The sequence below is a fragment of the Mus pahari genome, chromosome 7 (assembly GCF_900095145.1).
Source record: "Mus pahari chromosome 7, PAHARI_EIJ_v1.1, whole genome shotgun sequence".
Classification (NCBI taxonomy): Eukaryota; Metazoa; Chordata; class Mammalia; order Rodentia; family Muridae; genus Mus; species Mus pahari.
Genome location: NC_034596.1, coordinates 70,461,737 through 70,486,812, shown reverse-complemented (window position 1 = coordinate 70,486,812; position 25,076 = coordinate 70,461,737). Strand labels below are relative to the sequence as shown.

Genomic DNA, 25,076 nt, shown 5'->3' with positions numbered 1-25,076 from the left:
CAGGAGAGCCGACCACTTCAGCTCGCCATTTCTTTTCTCCAGTCAGATCCGTCCTTAGGGAGCACATCTCCCTCNCCCCCTCCCCTCCCCTCCCCCCAAATGCCTTCCTCCCTAAATGGGTCATTCTAATCAGCCTCCCAAAGCATCAAGGTTCAAGGCACATGTGGGAAGAAGAGGAAGAAAGAACACGAGAGCTGAGGAATGGGGAAGAGGTCTGTGAACTGCTGCCTTCTGGTTATGGCTGTTGTACACATGCATCCATAACATTGCTGGGGTTGACTGCATGTCCTCTAGGACTCTTCCAGAATGCAGAAGGAAAGGGAAGTCTCCCGACTCATGTGGAGAAAATGGTACTGCTCTGATACCAAACCTAGGAAATATAGTACAGAAAAAGGAAATGATAGATGAGTGTTCCACTCGTAACATGATAGTCCACAAAACTGAATCCATAAAGTATCAGAGGAGTTATTCATGACAATTAAATGGACTCTATCTTCAAAAAGCAATTCTCCAAATCTGTCCTATCAGTGAGGTGGCTAAAGAACAAACAAACAAACAAACAAGCAAAAAGAAACCCATATATTCCCTTCAGTTGGCATAGAAAAAGCATTTGAAAAATTCAAAACTCACTCATAAAAAAAGCGTTTGAAAAAAATTCAACATTCATTCATGATTTAAAATCCCCAGAAAAGTATGAACAGGGGGATGATTTTCCATGTTCTCATAAGGAATGTCTGTGCAAACCTATGACTAAAAGTGAACTTTATCTTTGGTGAGGTGCTTAAAACATTAAAGATAAAATAGTCGATATGTGATTGATAACCTGAAACATTTCTCAGGTGAATTTTGATGTCTTCACACATGGATAGCTTTAAGTGAAGAGTTTTTATATCCTATTTTTTTACGCCAAATATGCATATGTTTATATTAGAGCCATGTTTCCCCCCACTTACCCTATGTAATTTATGACACAGTTGAAGCTGTTCAAGGAAATGCAATGCTTCTGCACCATTTTGACCTGCTGAATCTTACTGGTAATTAGTAACTTTGTATTTATGGAACCTGGAAGTTGGCAGCATTTTGCTATGAATTGGGGGGACATATGCAGGTTCTTAAAGAGCTGACTTACCTCTGAAATGAATGCTTCTCCATTCTTCTTTCTTCATCTTCATCACTCTGCATCCCCATGTAAGTATCAGAGTGCTTGTATGACAGTTTATTTTGAGTTCAACTATCTATTTTTTTATTATGGTTTAAAGTTTATTTATTTTTATTTTCTTTATTTTCTTTATTTACATTTCAAATGCTATCCCGAAAATTCCCTATACCCCCCCGCCCCTGCTCCCCTACCCACCCACTCCCACTACTTGGCCCAGGCCTTCCCTTGTACTGGGTCATATAAAGTTTGCAAGACCAAGGGGCCTCTATTCCCAGTGATGGCCGATTAGGCCATCTTCTGCTACATATGCAGCTAGAGACACAAGCTCAGGGGGTACTGGTTAGTTCATATTGTTGTTCCACCTACAGGGTTGCAGCCCCCTTCAGTTTCTTGGGTACTTTCTCTAGCTCCTCCATTGGGGACCCTGTGTTCCATCCAATAGCTGGCTGTGAGCATCCACTTTGGTGTTTACCAGGCACTGGCTTAGCCTCACAAGAGGCCGCAATATCAGGGTCCCTTCAGCAGAATCTTGCTGGCATGAGCATTAGTATCTGGGTTTGGTGGCTGATGATGGGATGGACTCCCGAATGGGGTTGTCTCTGGATAGTCCATCCTTTCATCTTAGCTCTAAATTTTGTCTCTGTACCTATATCCTTTCATGAGTATTTTCTTCCTTATTCTAAGGAGGAATGAAGTATCCCCACAATGGTCATCTTTCTTGGTTTTCTTGTGTTTTGCATAATGTATCTTGGGTATTCTAAGTTTCTGGGCTAATATCCTCTTATCAGTGAGTGCATATCTAGTGACTTCTTTTGTGATTGGGTTACCTCACTAAGGATGATATCCTCCAGATGCATCCATTTGCCCAAGAATTTCATAAATTCATTGTTTTTAATAGCTGAGTAGTACTCCATTGTGTAAATGTACCACAGTTTCTGTATCCATTCCTCTATTGAGGGACATCTGGGTTCTTTCCAACTTCTGCCTATTATAAATAAGGCTGCTATGAACATAGTGGAGCATGTGTCCTTATTACCAGTTGGAAGATCTTCTGGGTATATGCCAAGAAGAGGTATTGCTGGGTCCTCCGGTAGTACTATGTCCAATTTTCTGAGGAACTGCCAGACTGATTTCCAGAGTGGTTGTACAAGCTTGCAATCCCACCAGCAATGGAGGAGTGTTCCTCTTTCTCCACAACCTCGCCAGCATCTGCTGTCACCTGAAATTTTAATCTTAGCCATTCTGAGTGGTGTGAGATGGAATCTCAGGGTTGTTTTGATTTGCATTTCCCTGATGGCTAAGGATGTTGAACATTTTTTCAGGTGTTTCTCAGCCATTCGATATTCCTCAGTTGAGAATTCTTTATTTAGCTCTGTACCCCATTTTTTAATGTTTTTTTTTTTTTTTTGAGTTTTTGGAGTCCAGCCTCTTCAGCTCTTTGTATATATTGGATATTAGTCCTCCATCAGAATTAAGATTGGTAAAAATCCTTTCCCAATCTGTTGGTGGCCTTTTTGTCTTGTGGACAGTGTCTTTTGCCTTACAGAAGCTTTGCAATTTTATGAGGTCCCATTTGTCAATTCTTGATTTTACAGCACAAGCCATTGGTGTTCTGTTGAGGAATTTTTTCCCTGTGCCCATATCTTCGAGGTTTTTCCCCACTTTCTCCTTTAGCAATTTCAGTGTCTCTGGTTTTATGTGGTGGTCTTTGATCCACTTAGATTTGAGCTTTGTACAAGGAGATAAGAATGGATCTATTCTCATTCTTCTACATGATAGCCTATCTATTTTTATAAATTATTTTTGAGTAACTCCAGATAGATTCCTTATTCAACAGTGATTTCAAAAAGTATGCAAATAAAAATCCTGGGAACAGTATTGGTATAAAATACCTTTTTCTAGTGCCAGAAATTCTAGAAGTTGGGCTAATTTCAAAATAATTTTTGTTCTGAGACTCCTGTATGCCTTTCATATAGCTAACAGATTACTGAAAAAAGCATTGTGTAATGCAACTATGAATGCTGCATATGAACTACTTTCTATTATTCATGTGAACTGTACATTTAACATGAAAAATTCAAAAGACATGAAATATTTATACCATTAAGTCATCATCCTACTATATCTTTGAAGCTAGTGATATAGGAATAGGAGAGCATTTTTGGAAGCTTTGTAAAATAGTGTATGTTTTTATTTTAAAGATAAAGAAGAAATTAAACCTTTCAGATAAATAGGACATGCAACTTCATTATAATGACCACAATATCAAAATGATTTAGGTTTAGAATATTGAATAAAAAAATAATGATGTTGCCTTTGATTCAGCCTTTGGCCTCACAGTAACTTAATACCAACTTTTTCATGATCTTTATAGGACTATCCTAGTCTTTGAACCTTACTCTTATCTCTTATCTGTTTTATTTTCCCAACTACACGTCGAAATGAGAATATTTCTGGGGATATAGGAGCGACCCCTTCTCTTATATTCCATTTGGGAAGACAACATAGTAGAAGGTTTCCTCCAAGTGCTCCTGTGTTCTTGGTGATCAGCTGAGCATAAGTACTGTAAAGGATGCAAGAGAGGAGTTAAAAGAGTGAATCAGGGATTCGACAGGGGAGACACAGGGCAGCATCAAGGTGCTCCGAGGCTCTCTGTGGCCCTCATTCTGTTCTCTACTTTTGTCTATTCAGAGGAATGGAGATGAGAAGTATGTAAAAAGTTGGGTTTATCTGAAGTTCAGTTTTGATTAGGTGCAAGGGGAAGAATCTTCAAAAGGAGTATTGATTGGAAAAGGGGCTCCATCCTTTGAAGATTTGCCTAATTTATTGGTTTGCAATCATATCGATCTCCTATTTATATTGCCAACCACCCCTTGACCCCACCCAAGAAGCCCAGACAAATGGTTGAAAGACTTGATCAGATTAGACAGTGACTGCGGTGGATATGGCTGTAGTAACTGAGGCAGCCCTGCTTATAGCAAAGCCCATGTTCATCACAGTTTCATCCTGAATTATTTTAATTTTGTTCATCTGGTATCAACAATGGATCATGACGAATTATGACAATAAGGAATGGCAGCAAAACCTACCAGGTTCTACGTTCATTACTGCTCATTGCACTAATTATAAAGTTTATGTTAATAGCTCCATTTTACTGCTGAAAAGCCTAACACTCAGGCTGATATCAACCCTCATGTTCTCCAGATTGCCCATTGCTGTCCCCACTTCTGCAGGAGGGAATTCACTGGCAGGCATAGTCACCTTAATTCCCTGTTCCTAAGCATAGGCCCCAGGAGGATGGTGTATTTCTTTCTGGCAGAGTTGTGCTCTTAGGAACCAACCAAATGTCCTGATGCTAATTCCACAGGGTGAAGTAGTCTTGTTACGTTTTGTACCTAGTATTTTGATGTTGGAAGATTTGTTCAGACAATCCATCAACTGTATCTGATACCTTATCTATCATAAAATGCAAATTAAAGCCCAGGAGGCCCATGCTGTTGATTATCTTATGTGTCCTAAAGATCATTATCCAAATCTCTGCCCATTGATACTGTATAGAATTTTCAGAGTTCCAAACTGCTAAGATAATTACCGTGTGAAACATCCTCTGCCAAGCAGTCATGACACCTTTTTGCCAATAATGAGGTAAAAAAAAAAATTCTTCCAGAATAAAAATAACATCAAAAAAGTAACCTGCTTGCAAAAGCCAATGCTTTTCTTTAGAGAGGAGACAGCGGAAGAAATAGGAGTAATTATGCCAGGCCGTCTCGTTGGCTGAGAGCAAAATTGTTTACCTAAGCTTTTTCCTTATAGATTGGAATCTTGTGTTGCAGCCCAATAGATTGATTTAACTGCCTCTGTGACTCCCTTTCATTTTTAAGATTAGGCAGTCCATGACAAAGAGGTTAATTGCAACCCAATAGAGCTAAACTAATGTTTTATTAAGAAGGAGTTGGCAGCCCGAGCTTTTAGGAGAACAAATGTTCTCATAATGCCATGAACAACTTACAGTGCAAGCATCCCACTCCTTATAGCCAACTGTCTGTTCAGATTACCCCATATCGACCATGTCTAAGTAACATCAGTGAATTGCTGAGCTGTCAGGCACACAGTTAGATTTCTGTAGAGAGGTGGGTGGATGCAGTCCTGGGGAGAAGTGAAAACTGCTGATGAGTCTTTTTGCTTTGACCTAGACAGTGTGATTGTGTGACTTTTCCCAAAGTTTGACCGTAACGTTGGGGTTGGGGAGATATCAAATAGACTTACGTAGTCACTGATGGAGGCAGATCCAGAGCACAAAAGTATAGGTGGAAGAAAACTCAACATGGTGTGGTTGACAGTTGCGGGAAACCTGCAGACTTCTTGAGCACGTGTCGGTGTAGCATGTGTACTATCAAGGAGAAACAAGTGCCTAATTCTTAGAGATGATGGGGAGCAGGCAAGAGAGAGGTAGTATGGGGAGCAGGCCAGAGGTGCCCTTGTGGGTTGGTGGGAAGCCAAGAAGGGAAACTTCAGGTGGCTGTATTTGATGCGGCTTTTGTTAAAGGTGAAGTGTGTGGATAGGTGGTGGGAGGAAGGATGTACAGAAGTCTTCAGAAAAATGCTAATGTTCGAGCATTAGAGCAGAGGATTGTGAGAGGGCCCTGGTCAGGGCACAAGGTGGGCAGTGGCTTCTGCTCTTCCTCTGATGGACTTATGAATGGCACACACCTCGGCTTGGCTTTGGTGCTCCACCTCCTGGGGCTTGCTGATAGCAAACTCCTACAGGATGACTCCCTGACGATTGCCCTTGCCTTTGGTTTCTCTATGCCGGAATTGGCCCCTCACCTAGCCCTGCCTTTCTTTCGCAGCTAGTGGTCCTCAAGTTCTTTCTGAAGAGTAGGATCACTCTTTACCTTCTCTGCTCCAGCGTTTGTTAGTTAGCTATTGACACCTACTGAAACCCGAGCCTAGCTCCTTTGCTGAATTTTCATTGTATCTAAGGCAAGTGATGTGCTAATCTCTGTTTAACTTTTTCACTCAATGTTTCACTTATTCAATTGAAATATAATTAGTGCCCTCTACAAGTTATGCTGATCAGATATAGTTGTGCACAGACACATGGAAACCAGTATTTAAATTAGGAACTACTGCTTCCTTACGACGAAATGCAGCAGCAGCAGTAAGTGACTATAGCTTTCCTGGTTGTATTTTTCCTTCCTCACATGCCTCATTGTTGACATGGTTGTAGGAGAAGAGTGAATTCTAACATTCTGAAGGTTTGCCCTCTTGCTGTTTATTGTAAACATTCCTTTTGTATATCTCCTTTGTTCCCAGAACTTTTTTCTAGGCAGACCTTTATTGTGTACACAGAATGCAAATGGGTTTCTCTTTTGACCCTACTCAGATCTACAGAGCTCTCACATCATCTTTTTTTAGAAATGTGAGCCTTGAGGAAAAAAAAAAAAAAGATGAGCTGGGAAGTTTCTAGAAATAGCCTATGCAGCTATAATACCCAGTTGATGCAAGGTGAGGAATTATCAGATATAGTTTAGCATGCTGATGACTGAAATATCTACAGTCATCTAAGGGCATCCTTATTATTTACACCCAACCCCCGCCCCCCAAATGACCAAGGCCCACTATAGGAACACATAAATGGGCTTTAGTCTCCAATAAAATTGGATTAGTCAGTTGCCTTTTGTTAACTTACCTACCGCTTTAGTGCCACCATGAAGAGATGAACTTTAGTTTACCCAAAGTAATCCATGACGGCGTTGATGTTGCCACTGTCACACTATGTGTATGCTATGGTGTATGAAGGAGGGCATTGTAAGTGGGTCTAGGAAGCTTCCAGAATGAAGTCTGAACTGCCATTAGCCAGATAGAATTCTAGACAGGCAGGATGAGAAAAGAGTGGGTATTATAGTATGTAAGAGGGACTCTGGGAGACTTAACTATAGTTTGAATTTGTTTTTTAAATTAATTTTCTGTTGGTTTAGTAAGGTTGGAAACAGTAAGAGGCGATAGATATAGTGCAAATCGTTGTGGTCAGAAGCTAAATGATCTCTCTTCCAAGGACATACCATGCTATCCTGGAAGTCTCCAGGTTGGTCTGAAAGGTTGAAACAGGGGAATGTGTGCTCTGATCTGTGTTCTAGAAAGAATTTTAGCAGCATGTGGCTGTGTTCTCAGGGGGTTGTCATCTGACTGCAATGACAGATGCTGTATTGTCTCACATGTAAGGATGGAAGGCATTCATTTTGAAAGGTATATATTCATAAATTATAAACTAGAAGGCTTAGAAGCGTGTGTGTGTGTGTGTGTGTGTTTGTGTATGTGTGTGTGTATGTGTGTGTGTGTGTGTGTGTGTGTGTGTGTGTGTGTGTGGTGTTGAGTTTAGAAGGTTAGAAATAGCACCAGATAATTCATCAAGATCAGGGATATATGGTGGATTTAGTATCTGCAACAGAAAGAGAAGGTAACAATGAGATGACTTTTGAACATGTTGGGAGCCAGATATCTGTAGAATATCTTAGAAAACCACGGCCGATGGCAAAGATATGTGTGGGCCCAGCACACAGAAGAGAAGTTGAGGTTGGTTACAGAGAATTTAAGCCAATTCTGTAGGTTGATGCTACAATTTCTGGAGAGCTGATGGTGTCTTTGTTGCCTCAGTGTGAGACTGAAATGTCGTACAGAACTTTGGGTTTCATGTAACGCTGAATCATCTGAAATTTCATAAAGCCACTATGTTCATCCCTTTTCATCAACCCAGTTGCAGTTTTCACTTTTAAGGAATTGTTTGAGGACTATCCCCTCAGTGAGTAATACTGCAGAAATGCTGACATGGGTTTAAACAAATCTTTAATCGAGATGAGCTTTTGATTTAGCTAGAGAAAGGATTGTTGAGACAGAGCCAGAATATGGCTGGCTTTTCTCTGTTTGCTCACATCTCGTTGGTATTTCTTTGAAATTAATGATTTTAATAATGGCAATTTGAGTCCCCAGAAGAAATTTTCTTCCCATTAAATTCACATTTCTTTTTCCCCCAAAGCAACTTCTCTTTCTGAAAATATGATTAGGGCTTTAGATATTCCAAGCATAACTTTTTAGATATCACTGCAGTTGTTAATGAGAGAAACAGCATTTGTTATGCTACAAGGAAAGTAGAATGTGTGATATGAACCATAATACGTGAGAGTGGTTGAAATTGAGCTATTTCTCCTGTACATCTCTGTGTACAGAAGAACTGTTTTCATTAAGGTGGTGGTAGTAGCTGCTCTAACAAACAATAATGATGTAGTAATGTTATGTGTTCTTTTTTATTAATAAGGAAAAATGATTTGATACAGGAGAAGCATATTTCTTGTTCATGTAATAATTCAAAGCAAGTGGCCCTGGCTGGCATCCTTCTGTACAGCCATCCAGTGGCTTTGCCTTCCCCTTAGGCCTTGCCAGTTGCATCCAGCTGGTAGAAGGGGGAGGGACTCCTTGATGCCAATTTGCTTTTGAAATAGAGATACAGATGTGGCGTCATGTTTTTGCTTACAGTCCATTAGTGAGATCTAGGGACTTGGAACACACAGATGCATGGTGTGCTGGGAAAAGAGTTGCTGGCTAGGCAGCTGTTTTCCCTTAACAAACTCATGCAAAGCAAAGGACCACAGAGGTTTTTAAACATAGTATCTACCTTAACTACCTTAATTCCTGCCTAATAGATCCGAGAAAGGCACAGATGTTGCAAAGTGGCACAGATATTAGCATGTACCTCATTTTAGCCACACTTCAAGTATATTATGGGTGTTTACTTAAGGATAAAACTTACACTTCTCAGATTTTTTCTGGATAGAGTGGCTACAATCCTTTGACATTCTGAGAGAATTCATTTCCAATTCATTGTATATGAATAACCAAAACTCTTTTCATCTTTTGAAGGTTGGACGAAATTTGCCCGATTGACACGGGCTTTGACAAATAGCCGAAGTGTTTTACAGCAGCTTACACCAATGAATAAAACAGAGACAGTCCACAAACATTCAAGACTAGCTGAAGTAAGTATGAGAAAGACTGTTTGCAAGGTAGTGGTGTGATACACTTTTCTCCAAATTACTCAATATAAGCATAATTGTTAGGTGATTATCTATCTATCTTTCTTTCTTTCTTTCTTTCTTTCTTTCTTTCTTTCTTTCTTTCTTTCTTTCTTTCTTTCTTTCTTTCTTTCCTTCCTTCCTTCCTTCCTTCCACCCACCCACCCACCCACCCACCCACCTACCTACCTACCTACCTACCTACCTACCTACCTACCTACCTACCTACCTATTTATCTATATACCTATCTGTTGTGGGAAATATTAAAAAAGAACCACTAAGTTCCAGCTCTCTATTCAGCTACTCTCTGCCCACCAATTCTCCAGTGTGCTGGAGCGCCCCAGTTCCCTTCGCTACTGCACCAGCCCCATGCAACAACTGTCTACCTCATAGTCAGCTGCCACAACACCCAGCAACCTGGTAGAAACAAAACTCTTGAAGCTTACAATTAACCAATCAGATTTATGTATCAATACATTCTCAATTCACAAGATGCCAATAAAATAATTTCAGAACCAATTGATAATGATAAAAGCTGCCCACCTAGATTAGACAAATTATCCCAATTATCATATCTTTTATGATATCATAACTCCCTGTGGTTATTTAAAACCACGAGGGATCAGGATCTTTTTCCTGTCTGTTCACCTCCATCTTGGCTTCTCTCTCTCTCTTCTCTGAGTCACTCTCTGTCCCTGCAACTCTTCACTCTGCCTCCCCTTTCCCTGTTAAATCACAGGCCTCCTGCTGCACTAATATTGTAATGTAATTGGAACTTCTTCTTGCCACACCTATCTATTTGTAGAGCTGTAGAAATTTGAAATATTTCTTTTTGTTCTCACTAACTTTTGCATGGAAATGTAGTTCATGCTATATTATGTGATGCTTAGAGAATATATGGTTTAATTGAACAAATGGGACAGAGCATCCATCCATTCATCCATCCATTCATCCATCCTTTCATCCATCCATCCATCCATCCATCCATCCATCCATCCATCCATCCATCCACCCACCCACTCATTCATTTGTGTGTGTGTAAGACATTAATTGAGGGTTTCTGCTGTAGTTGGGTTTCTATGAAGGATGGAAAGAGGAATAAGAAATTCGCTGGTACGAGTGAAAACTCGGCACAGAAAACTGATAAAGAATTTAAGACATGGTAGCATTTATACAGACTTGGGACTCTAGAGTCAGTTACAAGTGCAAGGTGGTGCCTAGGGGAGGGGGTGATGTAGGAAACAAGGATGAGTTAGGGCAGTAAAAAAGCTCAGTAGCCAAAGGTACTTGCTGGTGAGTCTGGCATCCTGAAATCTATTTCTGGAATCCATATGGAAGCAGAGAACTGACTTCTGCAGATTTTCTTTTACCTCCACATGTATGTCATGGCATAACTGCAACCCCAAATGTCATACACACACACACATGCACACACACACACACACAGAGAGAGAGAGAGAGAGAGAGAGAGAGAGAGAGAGAGAGAGAGAGAGAGAGAGAGAGAGATATTTCTACCAAACAATGCTTGCTTCATTTGTAAAATGTTGTGAATTAACTGTGTATGGAGGAGAAAGATTCCATTAAATCCATGTTTATTGATTTACATTTTTAGAGAAAGGTGAGCTGAGGCATGTCTTAATTAGCTATAAATACCAATTCTGGTTTAGAGAGGGCTAGGAAATAGTCTATTCCTTCATTTTAGAGTTCAGTTTTCCTAACAAAGAGACTTATTACAGATTTTCTTTTTCTGTTTTTCTCTTTTCTTTTCTTTTCTTTTCTTTTCTTTTCTTTTCTTTTCTTTTCTTTTCTTTTCTTTTCTCTTCTCTTCTCTTCTCTTCTCTTCTCTTCTCTTCTCTTCTCTTCTCTTCTCTTCTCTTCTCTTCTCTTTCCCCTCCCCTCCCCTCCCCTCCCCTCCCCTTCTCTCCTCTTTCTCTCCTCTTTCTCTCTATTTCTCTCTCTTTCTCCCTTCCTCTTCCTTCCTTTCTTATTTTCTTTCTTTCTTTTACTCAATAGCTGTTATCACGGAGAAGGAAGAACACTTTGTGGTACAGTCATGCTTAAATAGGATACGAATATAATATTACATAATTCTGTTCATATAGAACAAAGATGACCAGCAGCTGGTTCACTATTGAATCCAGCCAGGTGGAGTTTCCTTTTCAAGAGAGCGCCTTACTAAGTACAACAGTACTCCTTAGCAAGTACTGCTTCCTTTGAAGTTTCCTTCCCTTTCACCTGAAGTGTTCATTTCCTTTGCCCACCACAGTCCAGGGTCTGAGCTTGCTTCTGCATGTGCTGAGGTTTTCTAAGCAGGTTTCCTGCTGGCCCCTGTCTCTACCTTAACCTCAGATTTTCTTCCCCTTACTAGAATGAAGGGGCCTGGAGGAGAGGACACCCTGAACCACAACCACTCCAGGATATTTCTCCTGCGAGCTTCTGCATTTCATCCCATCATTGCATGGCCATTTCAGAGTTTTTCACTCTCATTCTTTTCATCTGGCTTTCCCTTTTCTTTTGTTTTTGACTTTTGATTTTTTTTAAAAAAATCAATCTGTGAATTGGGATTCATAAAACCAAATCCAACACAAAACTGCTTTCTATTAGGTCTGAGGTCTGCTGCTTTAGAGAAGGCAGAAGTTGCCAGACTTTCAACTGAGATTTCTTCCATGGTCATGCAGCAGGGCTGGGGGGAGTGTGCCTTTGGATTTCCACAACTAGATCCAAAAGCAACACCAAGTGGTGCTGTCTTTTCAGTTACACTAAAGCACTAAGACAATTTGCTCGAGGCAGTTTCCTCTGGAATTTTCACTTTTCCAAGACACATACATTGGATCTCCTTTCCACTTGATCAAAATTCGGAGTGGATTCTAGGATGAAAGAGTCTGTCCCCATGAAAGCAGTTAATACATCGTCCACATGCAGGGGTATCCAACTGATTACCTTCCATTTATGTTGGGTAGGGATAAATACTGTCACCTCTCTGTCAGGGGGCCAGACTGCCTTAGACCAGGTAGCACTTAGATCTTCAGGTGGAAACAGTGTGTATTGATGCAAAATCAAATTCAGAAATGTTGTTGTATTCTCACACTGATCTAAGAGAAGGGAAGCTGGTGGCCAGAGCTGTCACTCACTGCCTTATAGAGGAGCACAACCAGAGATCAGGTAGAAGACCTGGCTGCCTGTGTCAAAGGTCAAAATCCCAACAGGTCTACACCGCACCGGTTTCTGTGTCCTACCCTTCCCCCACTCCTCCTCCTGCTCCCTGCCCTCTGGAACATTTCTCCTTTGCTAATCCTGTTTGACTAGCTAGAATTGAAATGGAAAAAGGAGAAAACGATACCCTGTGAGCGCTACACTGGTCACTTGGAAAAGATAAAATGCAGGCTTTCTCAAAACCCACTTAAGGCCAGTGCCATGATTCTCAGGGGTGGGTGGGGTCTAGGTGTGAATACACCACACTTCACGGAACCTTCTCAGAAGATTCTAGTGTGAGCCAGATTTAAAACACCCTGGATTACCGCTAGAGATCTGACTAGAGAAGGTGAAGATACAGATGCTGGCAGAGGAAACATTTTCCATCTCTTCCCCCCCTCCCATCCCCAGTGGAACTGGAGCTGATGGTGGCTGGAAGGTAAGAGAGAAGCCATAATTACTCGAGGTTCTTTACCTCAAGCACTCCATCTCAACATGGTGCTCAATTTTCCTGCTAGGATAAATGGTTAGTGAGTAATTTAAGACCTTAGGGATAAAATATACCTGGGGCTCTGGGAATGTAGGTAAATGCATAAAATAGCCTTAAAATAGTGCTAACAGCCCCAAGTTAAAAATCGTAAGTATGATATATAACTAAAGAAAATACTAGTAGCATTTTTAATGTTGAAAATAGCCAGATACTTAGTTTTCTAAGTAAGCTTGATGTATGAGAAACTTCAGAATACTCTTCCAGACTTCAAAATGTACGTTTATATGCAAACACACACACACTTGTGAATAAACCATAAAGCTATATAGCTATATGCTAATGCTTACTTTGATTATTCATGCATTCAAATTGTTGATGCATTTATCACTTTGACTCCTCCCTCCTGGTTTTTTTTTTTTTCTAGAAACGATGAATAGTGATTGCCTAAGTTACTTAAGAAACCCCATTGCTACAGTCTTTGGCACTCACATTACCCTTAATGGCATTAATATAAGAGATGGAAATTTTGGATATGCTTCCTCAACTTGTTTCACAGTTCCCAAAGTCCAGCAGATAATTTAAACCCTGTCTTGAGGTCTCCACTTTTGGCCCTTGCTGGGGTCATCTGCTTTTCTCCTTCTCTTACTTTAATTAGACCCCACAGAGTAAGTTAAGGTTTATATAAACTTGCTCTGGTAGTTTTCCATTTCTTAAAGAGGCACAGAGAGCTAAACCTAATATTTAGCACGATATTTTGTTTTCCAAAGGAAGCTTGCACTGGACAAGAAACACAATGCTCATTTTATATCCTGGTTTTAGAGAGAAAAGGGAAAAATAGACTGTACCACTCCCCAACACTGTCCTGTTAGCCACCAGGACAGTGAGCTTGCTGAGCAAATCTATTGAGATTGCCAACATCAAGGCCATTGTGTTCAGGGAGACCATTAGAAGCAAAAGTGTGTTTTCTAAGGTATTTAATATGTGTGAACAATGAATGGCAGTCAGTCACCTGAGTAACTACGGAACAGTCAGTGAAAAGTCCCGTGGTTCTTGTCAGGCTTGCCCAGTACAGGAGCAGGAGCTTCTGAGGTGCTGTGCTACAGGTTAAGATTAGCCACTGGAGAGCCAGGCAGATGGATCAGCAATCAAATCAACTGTGGAGTAGTTGCACTCACACAGTTGCCCTTTAAGCAAACTTTGGGGCAGTTTGAAAAAGGGAGTGGAAATGATAAAGAGTGATTGTCCTAAACTGACCATTATGTGACTCGGTCTGTGGTTGGAGCATTCAGCAGGTGTGCAGTCACAGCTGTCTTCAGAGTCATCCCAACTGTTTATAAACACTGTTGCTTCCTTTTAGGTTCTTCAGCTGGGATCAGACATCCTTCCTCAGTACAAACAAGAAGCGCCAAAGACGCCGCCACACATCATCTTACACTATTGTGCTTTTAAAACGACTTGGGATTGGGTGATTTTAATTCTTACCTTCTACACCGCCATCATGGTTCCTTACAATGTTTCTTTCAAAACAAAGCAGAACAATATCGCCTGGCTGGTGCTGGACAGCGTGGTGGACGTTATTTTTCTGGTGGACATCGTTTTAAATTTTCACACGACTTTTGTGGGGCCTGGGGGAGAGGTCATTTCTGACCCGAAGCTCATACGGATGAACTATCTGAAAACTTGGTTTGTGATTGATCTGCTGTCTTGTTTACCTTATGACATCATCAATGCCTTTGAAAATGTGGATGAGGTAAGTTTTTTTTTTTTTTTTGGTTTTGGTTTTGGAGTATTGGAGGTCAGATGCTTTGAAAACAGTCAAGTTAAAAGGATCACAAGGATGACAAAATGTCTTTTTCAGTGTCCCTTTTACAAACCCACGATATTATTAAGCATGTGCCATAATCGTTGATTTTCTTAAATTAGCTTATGCCTGTTTTCCCCAAGACTTTTGGCTGAAAAGATGAATCACTAGGAAAATGGCTATGGTTGAAAGTTGTGATTGGAGGAGGACAGGAGGAAGAGGCAGATAGAGGAGGAACAGGAGGAAGGGAGGGTAGTGCAGAGGGAGGAGGAGGAAGGAGAGGAGCAGGAAGAGGGAGAGAAAGAAAAGCAGGTAGAGGAACAGGGGGAGGAGGAGGAGAAGGTTCATTGGAGAGAATATAACAATGGTGCTCTTGGAGTCAAATGTAGTTCACAAACCAGGGGATAGGTTTAGGTCACAGAAATACATTTTCTCTGAAAGACAGCAGCTTTTGAAAACTTCATGCCTTTACAAACCTTGTGACATTTTAACTTAAGTCACACATGATAGTTGTTTTAAAAGTTAACCTAAAAACCAACATATCTTCCAACAGTTTTGGAACTGTTGCAATTTTGAGTCCAGCTTTTGCTTTCAATTCATTATAAATACAGTTATAGGTAGAAAGTGTATTTGATGACTTGCGATGTCTGGCCTCACTCAGTGTTCTGGTCTACGGTGTTTGTGAAAAGAGGAATAGTTAGAATGTGTCATATCTTAAGGGATCCCTTCTTTCACAGGTCCTTCTCTCTAAGATAAGGGTGGATGACTCACAAATTACTGCTCCAAGCTGGGAAGATGCAATCAATAATAAAGCATAGGTCAGGCAGTATAAAGGATATCTTATTAAAATGTTTTAACAATGATAATGCTACCTTGTTGCTTTCCCTAAAAGCCCTACAGTGTCCATGTTAGATCACTCAGTTGGAAAAGTTCATTGCACTATTGTGGCTCTGTGTGTATTGGGAGTAGACTTAACCTTTTCTTCATTGACTTTCCTGTAAATTTTCCTTCTCCATCATCTAGATTGATATTTAAATTTACTTTCCCCAAGTTAGATGGTGCCTTTTTTTTATTTTGATAGTGTATACATAACTATTACTTTAGAATTATGGAAAATCAATGAATGATATCAGTTCTTTAATTTTAGATTCTGCATACATCAAGCTGTTAAAACTATGTTTCTTTCAAACTTATCTTCTGGGGAGAATTAGGAGGAGCTAACTTTGAAAATGCCAATCATTTGCTAAAAGAGTAAGCAGTATTCCATTTCCCATATGGATTATTGCATGAGCATATTATGGCTTAAGTTACTTAGAACATAGGCATAATGTTTTTAATAAAACAATCAGTCACATGGGACTTTGAATGAAGTTGATCTCACATAAGTAGGGAAGTGTTGTAGGGCAGAGCCCTGAGGTATTGGAGGAGGTTTGGGAAGATGTTGAACTAAGACTACAAAATTTCATTCATTCAGAAGAAATCAAAAGATGTATTGTACCACGTGATGACACACTTAGAAATATACTCTATTCTTAAAAAGTTCTGAAAGAGTGGATTGATAAGGGGGGAGGGGTTGTTATTATTCAAACTTGAATCACTACAACAAAATACCTAGACAGATTACTTATGAAGGCAATATTCTGCTCATAGTTTTCGAGGACCAAGAACAAGATCCAACACCCCCATTTCTTGGGGTCTCTGATAAAAATAAATAGATGTGAGCATGTGGTGGCACAGCCACACCTTATACCAGAAATATACAGAGAGGGTATAGGCAGGGCCCCACAAGCCATTGTAAGACCACACTCCCAGGTGACTTCAGGGCTTTCCCAAGGCCCTAGCTCCTAAAGGCCTGACACTTAACCCTAGGGAAGAAGCCTCTAAGGATGGGTCTCTGGGGGATGGTCCACATGCAAACCGTAGCAGGGACTAAATGCTCTCACTGAGTTCCCACTCATTTCAAGCTCAGAACTCAGAGGTGTCACCTTGGTCTCTGGAAGCCGGCCACAGTGTGAACATGGTGGCAAGCAACACATGTGGAGATCAAGCCCCTTCGGCTTTAACTCTGTACAGCCAGTTGCTAACATCAGACAACACACGACTGAACACAGTTGTCTGAAGGTGGCTGTTATATGTCTGATGTACTGTCACATTGAAGACACATTTCCCAAAGGTGCTCTCAGCCTATCACTAATTATGGAGGGAGGGAGGTCTGTCATTAAAAGGGATTGGGGGACGACTTATTTATGTTGTTGATTGTTTACTTTTGAGATTGTGTTTTCATTATAATGTTTCTTCTTTCCCTTTCTTCTCTCCAAACCCTTCCATATATCCATACTCATTTTCCATCAGATTCATGACTTTCACTTTCCACCCACTGTTATTGCATATTGTGTGCATATATATGTATTTGGATAACTTTCATTCTGGCCTCTCTTTCTGCACTGCATTTTGAACTCTCCTTTGCCAAATTTCCTGTTAACTTTTTGATTGACGCCAGATCTCTGTAGTGTCTAGAGGCTTCACCCCCAACTTCCTATCCTTCATTCTCTATATCCTCCAGACATTTACTGTAGTCAAATTCTTGCACAAGGACTCTGGCTTGATACCTGTTCCTTCCAGGACCTGGACAGACCAAGCAGTGTGCAGCGAGGCAGTGCCATACACTGGTCAAGAGAGTGAAAAGAAGTCAAGGCTCTGTGAAGAACAGAAGGCAGTACCTTATTTTAAAAAGAATAAGCTCAAGTGGAAAACATTTAAATTGTTTAAGTGATTTATTTATTTATAATTTATTTCCATGCTACCAAAGAACACAACTGTCCACCTTTCCTCTGGCAATTCAGCTTTAGGCTTCATCTTTGCCTTCTCATCTTGGAATCTGAGCTTTCAGACTCCTTTCCTACCTGCTACATTGCCATTAACTCACTCTCATAAAGGTAGCTTATTCCTTTGGTCCAATAAACATTGCCAACATGTTTATAGCCAACAGACTTGCCTTCCCTGAGTTGTCCAGCATAATGTGGTTGCCTTTTCTTCTCTGCCCTTTCTGTTTCCCCCAAAGGTTGCTCATTTCTATGTAGTTACTATCAGATATTTAATTTTCAAGTTTCCACTCCTTGATTAAATGTCTTCTTACTGTACCAATGCAAGAGATATTTGTTCACCATCAGGGACTTAAACATGTCTCTTCACATCCTTCCCATTCGAGAGATTAGTTAGTTGTCTAATACTTTGTCTTGAAATAATTTTCCTTCAGAATTTTGAACATATGATATGACTGTGTTCTACTTTTCAATGGCTCCTTTTAAGAAACTTGAAAGTATTATAGTTTCTGATCCTTTACATGTGACCTGTTTTCTCTTTGTACAAGCTTAATGTATCTCCTGCACCACAAGGTTTAGACACTGTCTGATGATGTGCCTTAGAATAGGGCCTCTTTCATACGTTTTCATAGATATTGATGGAATGCCCCTCTTTGATCTCAAAAATCATGAATTCTGCCATGATAATTTCTTTTTATGATAAATCTCCCTCCTTTCTGTTTTTTTCTGTTTTCTCCTCTCTGGAGCACTTTTTGTTTAATGTGTTGAACAAACCCTGTAATTTCCTTGTTTATTCTAAGCAGCTTTCCAAACCATCATCTCTATGCTGCGGTTTCTGGGGATTGCTTTATCAGTATTTTCTAACTCTCTTTGACCATAATGATGCCTTTTTGCTCGACACTAATGCAGCTAAATTTGCTTTTGCCTCACTTGTGTGCACTTGGCGTGTACATTGCTATATTTAATGTTCTGTAATTGTAGATGATTACATTCAATGTATATTTTATAAAGACTAGATAGATGCTGAGAGTCGTCACACTAAGCAGCTTAATTTATTCATATTTACTGTGATTAAATGCATTCTGACTTATTTAGAGCATCATATTTTCCATTTTTCATGCTTTCCCTGTCTTTCCTTTTTGTGCTGCCTCCTTGATGATTTATCCTCTTCTGTATGGACTGAGGTCTGAGGTTCCCCTCAATAAATTGGACCCTTTCTAGTGAGCTGAATATATATCCCTGCTAATCCATGATTCTTGTATTTTTATATCAGCAACTGACTTAAACCCTAAAGCTTATGAGACTCTACCTTTTTCTCAAATAACACAAGGACTGTTATTCGTTTTCTTTTTAATTTCAAACATATATTCATTTTGTTATTTTATGTACATGAGTGTTTTGCCTGCATCTACATATGTATACTAGTATATTGTGTGGACCTGGTACTTGTGGTCAAAAGAGAACATCAGATGTCATGGGACTGGTATTGCAGATGGTTGTAAGCCACCATATGGAGCCTGGGAATTGAACCCGGGTCCTCTGCAAAAGCAACATATTCTCTTAAGTGTTGAGCCATCTTTCTAGCTCTTCTTCACTTTCTTTAAATTTAATATACTATACTTTGGTTCTACATTATTCTTAGCTCTCTCCATTAATTATGTTATTCTTCTTATTTCTTTGTCTGCGTGGTATTTAATGCATTCTTGGCATTCTCCTGATTCAGTTCTTCAATAGTTGACTTTTCGTTAACCACTTATTACATAACATCCCAGGAAGGTTTCCTTGCATCCATCTAAACACTTTTAATTAATACCTTCATATTTCATCTCCACTTGTGTGCATCCATGTGCATTAATGTGGTTAAAGTTATTTCAGTTTTATTATTAGTCTTTGGATGGCTTGGACTCTTCTGCCTAGCACGGGACATGCTTTGTTGTGACAGGGTGGCTTTTCCTGTCTTGCCTTGAGTTTCTTATAGGATGGTTACAAAGACTAAGTGTGAAAAGACACTAATGATTTTCACTTGAAAACTTCTACCAGTCTGAGAGGCTGTTGTTACTTTATTTGTTGGGTTTCCTGTGTGTAGTTTCATTGTAAACCCTGAGGTGGTAAACAATATGTCCCTATGGTACTTCTTTGTTGGATGGATGCACACAGATTACATGAAGTTTTGCTAACTCTTAGTGATTTCTACAATGATGGAAAGATGGAGGAGGAACCACACCAGTAAGTGGGGACTGGGGTATAAGAGAGACTAGAAGTCTGGGAATCACACTTTCATCCTTCATCCCTGTACGTGTACAGAATAACTTAAGGCAGCTTAATGTTACTCTATTTCCAAGATCTTTGATATTCTATCTGGAGATAATTAGATTTACTAGGAATTTGTAAACTAGATACATGCTTTTTAGAGAAAACTATGAGGCAAGAAAGACAGGACCTACTACAGAAAGCTTTTGGTCTGAGAATAAGGAATAGGCACGTTCTAGAAATCATAAAGTGGAGGATAAAAAATTCTCTCATGTGTCCTAAGAGTAGAATCTAGCTCACTTGCAGTGTGCATTTGAACCAGCAAGGGGGTCTAGAGTACTTGATTTGGGGACATCTCAGAGGAGCAGGTGTGCAAAGTTCATAAGAAAGATTGGGTCTGCAGACAAAGCACTGGTCAGTAGCAAGGGGGCTAGAGGGGTGAGATGATGGTGGTGAGATGATGGTGGTGAGATGATGGTGGTGAGATGACGTTGGTTAGATGATGCTGATGAGATGATGCTGGTGAGATGCTGGTGGGGATCTGGCTGCATGGTAAGCCTGAAAGATGAGTCTGAGCAAAGCAGCACTAGGCAAAAGATCACTCACTCATGGATGCTGCAGGCAAAGTAGATGAATCAGCAACAGGCCAAGTGGAAGTAGATAAGAGTTCTAGTTTTTGGAAAAGTCTTTTAAAACAGTGTCTGAATTATTATTTGTTCATGATTATGCTTGTCAAAGTGCCACACGCGTGTTACCTCACACATTTTAAATTATGATTTTACCTCTCGTTATCAGAGTAAGAACTGAGACTCCAGAAGAGGGTAATGGAGCTTGTATATGTTAATGAGTTTTGTCTGACTAGAACCTCTCTGTCCCTTTTGCCACTTCAGATCTGAGAATAGTAATAGTAGACACCATTATTTAAACAATTGACTTGCTATTATGTTTTAAATTAAAATAGATCATTGAAGGCAAAAAAAAAAAAAAATGGGAGGATTAGGAAGGCGTGAAATGCAGTTTCTTCTGTGTTATTTCTTCTACCACTCACCCCTAGTAATCATCGTATGGGGTACTGTGCTGTATGAGTTTACTCTTTGTACAGGTGTGCATTGTGTGCTGAGCAGTCCTCCCTGTGCCTCTTCTCCTTCCCCACAAGTTCTCCTCATTTTCCTAGACAGTTTGTTTCTACTTTTGTATCCTATGAGCATACACAATTTTATGTATGTGTATGAAATATAGGAAGCATAAGTAAGAAGAAACATGCACTATTGTCTATAAGATGACTCAATTAAGTTTATGGCTATTTCCAATGCCTCTAGTTTCCCCTAAAGGATATAACTTTGTTCTTTATAGCCGAATCACATTTCATGTGTGTATATACCTCATTTTCTGTATCCAGTCCTCTGTGCTTGACCGTCTGTGCTGATTTTGTAACTTGGTACTGTGGGTAGTGATGATGGGATGAATGTTTATGTACGAATTTCTCTGTGACATATTGAGTTGGGCTCCTTTGGGTATAGCTTGGTCATATGGGAGATCTATTTTTATTTTCTTGAGGAAACTTCATGCTGATTTCCATAGTGGCCTGACTACTTTCTATTCTACCAGCAGAGCAAAAAGCTTTCCTTTTGTCTATGCCCTCATAGCATTTGTTGTTACTTATATTTTTGATGACTGGCATTCTAAGCAGAATGACATGAATCTCAGTGTTGTTTTAATTATTTCTCTGATGGCTAATGAGACATAATATTTTTTCAAATGTTTATTGGTTATTTCTTCTCTATCCTTTGAGACCTATTTCCTTAGCAGATTTATTGAAAGATAGGGATCTAGTTCATTCTTATGTAAATGGAGATCCAGCTTTTGCTAACACTGGTTGTTAAAGAGGCTCTTCTTGCCAATTTATTTTTTGGTATCTTTGTCAAAAATTATATGCAACACAAAAGAACTAAGGATCAAGGAGTCTATTGTGAGATTCTGTCTCACAGTAACATCAGAAAGAAGCTCCACACATAATATTTCACCAATAGGACCACCCAAATATGAGCAAAACAAGATCAGCAATGAACATGGAAAACTGGATGGGAAAAGCCCATGAGGCCTCAATATACCCAAAGAACAACAGGCAACCGAGGGAAGCTGGAAACAGGAAAGATAGTCTTCCCCAGGGAAGAGCATTGGTTGTTCAGTGTCAAATGATCATTCATCCCTAAGAACATACATACAAGGAAAATTATAAGGATGGAGTAGACTGTATTTAGAAACACACACACACACACACACACACACACACACACAAACAATTAATTTAAAAAGGCCATGAATATGTAGCAGAAGATGGCCTAGTCAGACGTCATTGGGAAGAGAGCACTCAGGGACTAAATGTTTCCCCTTAGGTATCCTTTCTCAACATTGATGCATTTAGGAACATGCTTTGGCCTGAGTCTTGTAGCAGACAAAGCTATCTAAAAAATGTATTGTTTTTTTTCTCTTTTCTTGTCTTATTGAATTAGGTGGGATTTCTATTATGATGTCACACAAAAGCACAGAGAGGGGAGGCACAACTATCTTGTTCCTGATCTTAGTGAAAAAATTCCTAGTTTTTCACTGTTGGGTATAATATTTGTTGTAAGGCTTTCTTTAGACAGTCATTTTTTATTGAAGACATGTAAATATTCTTAGTTTGCTGATTTTGTCACAGGCATTTTCTACCTTCATTGATATGATCATGCAAATCCTCTTTCTTTAATATGTTTTTTTGGCTTTCAAATTTTGAATCAGCTTTGCAATCTTGACATGATTCTACTTAGTCACAGTGAGTAGTATTTTATTTTACATTGTTAGATCCAATTTTCTGGTGTATTGTTTAGGGTTTTGCATTTATATCTACAAGAGACATTAGTCTATAGTTTTCTTATAATCTTTTTAGCTGTGCTGTCAGTGTAATGCTGGTCTCACGATGAGCCAGGAGTATTCTGGAGAAATCTCTGTTTTCATTTCTGGATCTTGTAGAGAGCTGGAGGAGTTTCTTTCCTGAATTTCTGAGACGATTCAGTTCTGAGCCCATCTAGGCCTGCTGCCTTCTCAATTTAGAGGTTCTTCTTATTCATTAATTGTATTTAATAGATATATTCCTATTTAGATCCCTATTTTATAGAGAAAGATTATTAGAGATATTCTTACTTCTTATGTGGGGTTTAGCAGATGATATCATTCAAAATTTTTCTTATTAAAATTATCATTTATTGCCATAATATTTTTAGATATATTTTGAACTTTTTTGAGACTTTATATTTGTAATGGTGTTACCTACATTGTGTTTCCTTCCCCTTTTCTCTCCCCTTCTCCCCCTTTCTTTCTTTTTCTTCTCATTGGGTTAGAAACTTACTATATTGGTCTTTCAAAAAACCGTTGTTGGCACTTACTGATTATGTTGACTATCTTGTCTTCAAGTACATGACTTTCCTTTCTAATTAAATATATATTTATAGCCTTTATTCCATTTGTGACTTAATTTGTTCTTGCAGTTTTGGCTAAGGTGGCAGTTTGGAATACTGGCATCGGAATTTTTCTTCTGTTAGAGCACGTTCACTTTTCTCTGAGTAACCGCCACGCTCCACACATGGTGTCAGGGCGCCTTCTCATTCTCAGATACCTCAAAATAGGCTTAATTCCTCTGAAAATTTTCCTTTGGCATAGATAACATTTCCAAATATGCTATTTAATTTTCTAGTATTGAGAGATTACTCTAGATATTGATTTCTAGTCCAGTTTAATCCTCTTGTCATCCACATTGCTTCATTTCTGCTGCTTTTAACAACTATAAGTCTTCCAATAATGATTTGTATTTTACATTTATATTTATATTTTGATGAGTCATGGATTCATGGTTTGCGCACTGTGATCTTCCATTTCCGTGAAGAATTGAAATTGTACAAAGATCTTTAAACATCAGAGGGTTAGGCACTTTGCTATCTTCTGAAGGTATAGAAGGAAGACCTTGTGCTTGCCAAAGGCAGAGACTAACTGAACAGCTTGGATTTTCAATTCCTGCCTGACTGCCATTTCTACATTGTTGCTGTTCTGCTGAGGTTTCATAGTTTATCATGCTTGCTTGGATTACCCATTTCTTGTTACTAATAGAAGTGAAGGGTCAGGGGGAAATGTCCCACAGGTAAAAAGGAATCCCTTGCCTTTTGGGCACTGTGCTCACATCTCCTATGCAAAGGCTTATCCTCACATGTAGGAAATGTTCCAGTTTGATTGGCCAGACCTGCCATTCCTTCACGTGTGTTTAGTGATTGATCACTTTGGGGTATAGGTAGGACTTCCTACTGAGCATACAGAACATCTCAGGGTATCTAGTAAAAGGTGATCATGGTACAGTCTCAGAATGGAAAAGCTCTCAAATTCTAGTTGGAGAGAAAAATGACTTCTAAACAATCAAGCTTAGAGAAAAAACATGGGTCAGAATGAAAGTCAAAGGGGAGAGAAATGGTTGAAGGTTTGTGTCATCCTTGGGTTCCAAATTGCAATGTTGAGAGTATGGTCCAAGACATTAGATTCTATTCCTTGTGTTTAGTTGGGTAATACACAGATTTAATGATTAACATTCTTCTTATATCCGAAATTGAACAACGTTGCAGGCCTGTATTGTTTTGCATGAGTTTTCCACTGAGACAAAGCGGTCTGTCTGCTGAGGGAATTAGCAAAGAGAGAATAGGAAATAACAAGTAACGAAGCGCCTTTATTTGATTTTTCTGCTTACATAAGAAGACACTTCTGTCTGCTCTGATGTTCATTCATGATGAATGCTTCCTGTCTTTGAGCTCTGGGGCATGATTCTAAAATAAGGGCAAACTAGAGCTGGAATACATTGCTCTTTGCATGCTGTGTGTGGAAATTGTATGTTAGCTGTGTACATGCTTCTGTAGAAGTTGTTCTTGTCTTTTGTGCAGCACTCATTCCCATGCTTGAGAATTTTTTTCTCTATGGATCTAGTGGGAAGAACTACCTACTGTCACTTAATTTCATGATTCTACTTCTTTCCCATAATGAACAGAAATCCACAGGAATATGTTCATTGCTCTCATCACTGTCTTCATCTTTAAAAAGTTTTGCGGTAATCAAAACAACCCTGAGATTCCATCTCACACCAGTCAGAATGGCTAAAATTAAAAATTCAGGTGACAGAAGATGCTGGCGAGGTTGTGGAGAAAGAGGAACACTCCTCCATTGCTGGTGGGATTGCAAGCTTGTACAACCACTCTGGAAATCAGTCTGGCGGTTCCT

At 39.5% G+C, this 25,076-nt stretch overlaps 1 protein-coding gene across 1 annotated transcript in view; it reads left to right on the top strand.

Moving 5' to 3' along the window:
- The window catches only part of Kcnh5 (potassium voltage-gated channel subfamily H member 5), a 273,990-nt gene that overhangs the window by 49,108 nt on the left and 199,806 nt on the right, over positions 1-25,076 (top strand). The window contains exons 5-6 of the mRNA XM_021201919.1: positions 9,077-9,192; positions 14,269-14,661. Of these exons, the coding sequence (XP_021057578.1) occupies positions 9,077-9,192; positions 14,269-14,661 (509 nt within the window). The remainder of the gene's footprint in view (positions 1-9,076; positions 9,193-14,268; positions 14,662-25,076) is intronic.